The sequence below is a fragment of the Hibiscus syriacus genome, unplaced genomic scaffold (assembly GCF_006381635.1).
Source record: "Hibiscus syriacus cultivar Baekdansim isolate YM2019G1 unplaced genomic scaffold, ASM638163v2 tig00116962_pilon, whole genome shotgun sequence".
Taxonomy (NCBI): domain Eukaryota; kingdom Viridiplantae; phylum Streptophyta; class Magnoliopsida; order Malvales; family Malvaceae; genus Hibiscus; species Hibiscus syriacus.
The window spans coordinates 3,008,760-3,014,889 of NW_024063488.1; the positions used below are offsets into that span (position 1 = coordinate 3,008,760).

General features: G+C 35.7%; 1 protein-coding gene across 2 annotated transcripts; it reads right to left on the reverse strand.

Moving 5' to 3' along the window:
• Positions 1-465: 465 nt before the first annotated feature.
• Positions 466-4,467, reverse strand: LOC120190701 (CTP synthase-like). Of its 2 annotated transcripts, XM_039193751.1 has the most exons (20): positions 4,341-4,467; positions 3,948-4,027; positions 3,707-3,793; positions 3,581-3,631; positions 3,376-3,493; positions 3,231-3,287; positions 3,068-3,132; positions 2,799-2,882; positions 2,653-2,703; positions 2,491-2,553; positions 2,350-2,396; positions 2,152-2,221; positions 2,009-2,071; positions 1,720-1,809; positions 1,598-1,636; positions 1,290-1,517; positions 1,104-1,189; positions 938-986; positions 784-864; positions 466-714 (listed from the first exon to the last, which is right to left on the reverse strand). In XM_039193751.1, the coding sequence occupies exons 1-20, from the start codon at positions 4,465-4,467 to the stop codon at positions 466-468; spliced, it is 1,785 nt and encodes a 594-aa protein (XP_039049682.1). The 2 variants fall into 2 exon arrangements, with proteins under 2 accessions (XP_039049682.1, XP_039049681.1); XM_039193750.1 differs by having other exon boundaries at positions 3,581-3,793.
• Between the last annotated feature and the right edge of the window lie 1,663 nt (positions 4,468-6,130).

Here is a 6,130-nt window from a genome sequence, read left to right on the forward strand (position 1 = left end):
CCATCTTCCCCTATTCATCCCCTTTGTTCTTCATCGAGTCTAGAGCTTTCTATGTTTGATTCTTCAACAAGAGCAACGTTTATTAACCCGCTACCACTTCCCTATCAGTAGGGATGGTGACAGCAGAAGAAGCAACTGTCCCCAACATGTCATTGAAATTTTCAAGAATCTTGTTTGCGTAAAATTAAGTTTGATTATCGATTTGGTTGAGATAAATTATCATGAGTCATTGGGTTGAAAATGGATAATCGAAAATGGAACTCGAAGATTTTTCTGCCAGAACCTTATCGATATCATCACTATTATAGAATCGAACACATGCGCAGGTGGAAGAAACTGAAGATCCATTCCAGGAAAGAGAAACCATACAAGAAGCACACCGGACCCTTGTGAAAATATAGGGATCCAACTAGCTAGGCTTGTCAAAATGAGTACCATCAATATTACATAAAATCATGACCAAACTCAGGAATGCACACCATTGCAATAACTGTATATATCATCTCTTATTATATTTGCAGCTTTTGTAGCATATCCATTTTGGTATACTTTCTTCTTCCCATTCTCACACTTCACCTTCAACACGCCCTCTAATTCCCCACAAGTTGCAGCTATTAAGCCTAAGAACAAGGCAGAAGGTTTTCCCGGTCTCGATTTAAATTCGGGATGGAATTGAACACCAATGTAGTATGGATGATCAGTTAGTTCTACAATCTGCATCATCAAATGTGTCAAATGGTACCAATAAGTAAATAAAAAGTGGCAAGAGCAAAGAATCGGCACCTCCATGCGCTGACCGGTTTCGTCCTTTCCGGTGAAAGACAGGCCGGCATTTTCGAGTCGTGCTACCATATCGGGGTTTACCTGCATAATATAGACTTTAAGGTTGTGTACTTGCTTGCACATCAGACATGATCATCTCAATGTTGTCACTTACCTCGTATCTATGCCTATGTCTCTCATCTATGAATCTTCTATTCCCATATCTACAGGAATGCAAAATAAGAGGATTAGCTAATTAATTGCACATTCATAGCTAATTTACCTGTTTTCTTGATAGTGTATAGATATATGAATGTGCAAAACAAGTCCACAGTGCTAACAATTTCACAGATTTGCTGTCCGGGGCATGGAAATAGGTCCTTCTTGATCCAAGACGCATTGTACCGCCCATATGCGTTTTCGAGCCCTGGTTGAATGGCACACAGACACGAAGATGTTTTAGAAAACGATAAAAACAACTCGATTCAATGAAATCTGGAAAAACTATCGAACAGAAAACACTAAACCTCGGGCATAAATATAACACAAGGACTGCGGGTGTTAGGATTGAACTCGGTGCTGTTAGCATCCTTCAATCCTAGAGCTGATCGTGCATACTCGATGACAGCAATCTGCATTCCCAGACATATTCCAAGATAAGGAATTCTGTTCTCCCGTGCATACTTTGCTGCAAGAATTTTGCCTTGCACCCCTCTGTCGCCAAACCCTCCAGGAACAAGAACACCATCTGCACTCTGAAGACACAAGCCGCAATCAAACACCGTTTTCAGCAAAGAATTATAATCGAGGCAATAACAAACTTAACGATACCGACCTTTAACAACTTCCATGCAGCCTTATAAGCATCAGGATTCTGTAAACAAAATGTTTTTGTCAACAAGCTAAACAAGTAAAGACCAATGCATAATACAATCAAGGATTTAAAATCAGTTTGACCTCTATTTCGGTTACATCTTCTAGGTCACTGGCAGGAACCCAGTCCACAACAAGTTTCTTGCCACAGGCAACAGAAGCATGCAACAGAGCCTGGACAAACATCAAAACAGTTTTATGATGAAAATTTCACATATTACAAACAACAAAACGAATTTACATTTATAAAATTCATGTTGCACAAACTTGCAGCTTCGGTTTTCGAAAAGAAAAAAAAAACTTTCATAGGTTTCTTAACAGTCAAGAATAACTATTGTTCAGCCAAGAAAGGTAACAGTAGTTAATTGCATACCTTCAGTATAGAGAGATAGGTATCAGAAAGGCCTGTGTACTTCCCCACTATAGCAATTGTGACCTGTATATGATAGCCATACATAGATAAGACTGGAAGTAAAAAGAAATACAGATCGAAGTCGACAATTATTCGCTTCGCACCGGCTCGTGTAAACTATCACAAATTTCAGCCCTAGTTGTCCACTCCTTTAAAGCAGGCTCCTTGGTGACACTGCAAGAAAAAACACAAGCAAATTGCAACATGGACCCGAATTGATGTAAGGTCGATATTCGGTGTTTAAACTGAATATCCGGAGTGAAACGAAGAAAAAGATAAGGAATTGAACATATCATGCACACCTTGGAAGATTAATCACTTTGAAAATTGCGTCGTGAGCCTTCTGATCCTGATCAAGAATCAAAACATATATCCTGTCATTAATTTTCAGAATTAGGCAGCACATACAATATTATACTTCGAAACGAAATCGAGCCACTTACTCTCAGTAGCAAAGGGATGTGCCAGATGTTGGGAACATCATAAAGAGTGATAATATTTTCTGCCTACAACAAGTTTTTTCAATTAACTTCAACTTTTTCAACCACGTGAATGAACATTCCAGATGATACCTAAATAAAACTTTCTTCTCCTAATTACCATACCGAAACTTGACAAAATTGAGAGAGTTTTTCTTTCACATTGTCATCAAGTGCCTGTGACAAGGAATCTATATTCAGAAATACACTACAGAACGTCCATGGTTTTTTTCAAGTGTAAGAAGACGAGAGTGGTAAAGAGGAAATCAAACCGTTGTACTGCGACAAGCTAAGATATTCGGTGTCAATCCCAGGCCTCTCAATCCACGAACACTGTGCTGCGTGGGCTTTGTTTTCTGAACGCGGCAGATAAGATGGAAGAAGTGGCCAATGGATTAATTTGTTTTACAATGTATCCAAGATGTACTAGGAGAATCGAACATCTTACGAAAAGGCAGTGCCTAGAATTTATTAGAAACTTGTTTCTTTTCTATTTTAGCACATATCAAATCACATCATTCCAAGCGTTTCAAAGGCTTACTTGTTCACCAACAACGTTCAGAACAGGTACCAGGCTGACATGAATGAGACAGAAGTTGCCAGCACCTAGAGAAGAAGAAGAAGTATCGACGAAAATAAACGATATAAAAGAACAAGGGCAATGATATTTCTGCGTCATGACTTGCATATAACATATGCCTCACCTACACGGCATGAGAACTGGCCTAACGCCTCTATAAACGGCATGGATTCGACGTCTCCTGCATGCAAAAAAATGTTTCTTTCAACAAAAGTGGATACCATCTTACAGCAAATTGCACGGATCAAGACTGTAGCTGGCATGTGTACCTATTGTTCCACCTAATTCTATGACACAAACATCAGCTGGACCTTCCTTTCCATCGACCGGAATCATCGCCACGCGTTCAATCCATTCTTGAATGGCATCTGTAATGTGAGGAACGACCTATAGATTGCAAGAACAAACAGACGGAAGTAAGCCTGTGTTGGTAAACAACAACATATTGTATTTACTTTTTAGTTCAGCTTCAACCTGAACAGTTTTCCCAAGATAGTCTCCCTTTCTCTCCTTGTCAAGAACGAACTGACACTCAATATTAGTATCGGTTAGAATTAGATAGAAGAAATATAGAAGAGACGTGAAGCTTAAGCAACTTACTCGGTAAATCTTCCCGGCGGTGATGTTATTGTCGCGGGTGAGTTTGACATTTAGAAAGCGCTCATAATTCCCAAGGTCCAGGTCCACCTTTCAACACCAAAACAATTAGTTAACATGGCAGACACTGTTATCTTCTCCATCTCCATCTCCATCTCCATGTATAAAAAAATATATTCTTTGATCTTAAGGTTCGATCACTAAATGAACGCTTTTTTCTGAAAGAAGAAAAGAGATATTTTACCTCACCACCATCGTCCAAGACAAAGACTTCACCGTGCTCAAAGGGAGACATGGTTCCAGCATCGTTATTCAAATAAGGATCTGCCTTGGGAAACGAAAACAATTAACTCCATGATTGATGATACCAAGGAATAAAAATAAAAAGCAAACCTGAGAAGAAAAACTACAAGGACGAAAACACAGAGGGAAGGATAAAATTCTAAATCAAATAATGAATTTCTTTTGCTTTTTTTCAAGGTATTTGATTCTAAAGGAATGGAAAAGATATCCATCCACCTACGTTTTTTCTTTTACCCACCAAACCGAAAGATGAAATGAAACTCAAATAGTTTTTCTTCCCACTCCCCTCTGCAAAAAGGAAATTTTTAACAAAAAAGAAAGAGAGAGCAGAGACCAATCTTGATAGAAGTAACGCGAAGCCCACAAGCCTTGAGAAGTAAGCCGATGCTGCTGGCCGTCACTCCTTTCCCTAGTCCACTCACTACTCCGCCGGTCACCAGCACGTACTTCATTTTCTTCATCCTTCCAAAAAAAAAAGAAGATTTTTCTGAATAAAAATGGTAAACCTTCAGTTACATAGAAGAATGGCTGCCTACCTTAAATCAAACCCAGTTGCAGGGTGTTAATGCTTAAAGCCGGGTTCTTTGGAGATAAATTATATATTTTTGTGAAGCGGAAACACAGAGAGAGATGCTCCCCTGCTAACGGGGAAGAAACAAAGAAGAAAAGAATGAAGTAGAAAGCAAAGGATGAAGGAGAGGGGGATATTGGGTAACACCATTGGCTGCTTTTTATACACTCTTTGCCGGCATCAGTATCCGTGGGGCCCATTAACAACATACAAACAATCACCAAATCAGTTTTTTCTTACATAATCTATAATATATTTTTTAAATTTTAACCCTTTTTTACACTATATATAATATGCTTGGAAATTATAATACTGATCCTAAAAAGTTGTTTTTGAGACATCTAATAAAATCACGCCACTGGTTTTTTTTTTTTAATAATGACATTATCATGTACTATTTTAATATGCATGAACCAAATAATTTTACTATTCTTTAAGATATTAAGTTAAGCACTATGTATGCATGAGTATATGAGCGTTTAATGTCAAATTGTTAAGAATCTCTAAATAGATGCTACATTGTATTCACCCGAGATTAATCAAAATAATTTTTTTATCAATTCCTATTTAGGGGAGGAGAATGAGAATTTTACTTTTAATGGGTATTGAACTTACAACTTAAGGAAGAGGGAAGATGTTAATTGAAAGCTTTTTAACCACTTAATCTAAAGATTATTGACAGTAAAAAAATTGTTAAACATTGATTTTTTTTTGGTGTTAATTAATTAAAGTTATAAGATTGTTATGTATCTTGATTAAGGTTCAGAGTTTATGAATATAAATGTTAGTGTTTAAAGTTTATATTTAAGCTTTGGAAATTAGGATTTAGGGTTTAGAGTAGTCTAATAATGAAAAAATGATTTTCTATCCCATAAACAATATTGAACATTCAAAAATTAATTTTAAATCGTAGTTGAAAAAGTGATTTTTAACCTAACCTCAAAAGCTCACATTCTTAGCGCTTGTTGTGAGAATTTACTTGTAGGGTAAAATAATATTTTTATCCTTAAATGTTATATTTTATATTTACAACATAATGTCTAAAATTAGTATTTTATCTTTTCAAAATCACTTTTTAACATCAATTTCAAATAATTAAATTTTAAATTATACTTTTCAAAAACACTTTTAGAAGTATTTTTTTACAATATTTTTCAAAAGTGATTTGTCATTTTTTTTCAACCATTAATATATGAAATAATAATTAAAATCATTTAAATGTAAATTAAACTTTTAATATCAATAAAATCTTAAAATTAACAAATTTTATAAAAACAAATGGTAACGGTTGATAACTTACCCACGTCTTAAATAACTACCACTTAAAAGTCCAACAACCAGTTAAACTACTATTATTATTTAGGTCACTTGTAATGGATGAAAACTTATTCGATCTTTATTTGATTTCTTTAAATTCAATTGTTATTGTTTTAATCATTATTTATATGCGTGTAAGGGAGAGTAAAATTTTACCCAACCAAAATAAATAAATTTTCTAATTCTATTCAGCGTTAAAAAACTCGACTCAATTTAATTCGACCTATAATTTGACT

Bases quoted from the DNA above. Each gene is read 5' to 3' on its own strand.
- LOC120190701 (XM_039193750.1), bottom strand. From the start codon at position 4,467: ATGAAGAAAATGAAGTACGTGCTGGTGACCGGCGGAGTAGTGAGTGGA. The intron at 2,554-2,652 runs GTATGGTAATTA...AACTTGTTGTAG, and splicing joins CTCAATTTTGTCAAGTTTCG to GCAGAAAATATTATCACTCT. The intron at 987-1,103 runs GTTAGCACTGTG...GCATTCCTGTAG, and splicing joins GACAGCAAATCTGTGAAATT to ATATGGGAATAGAAGATTCA.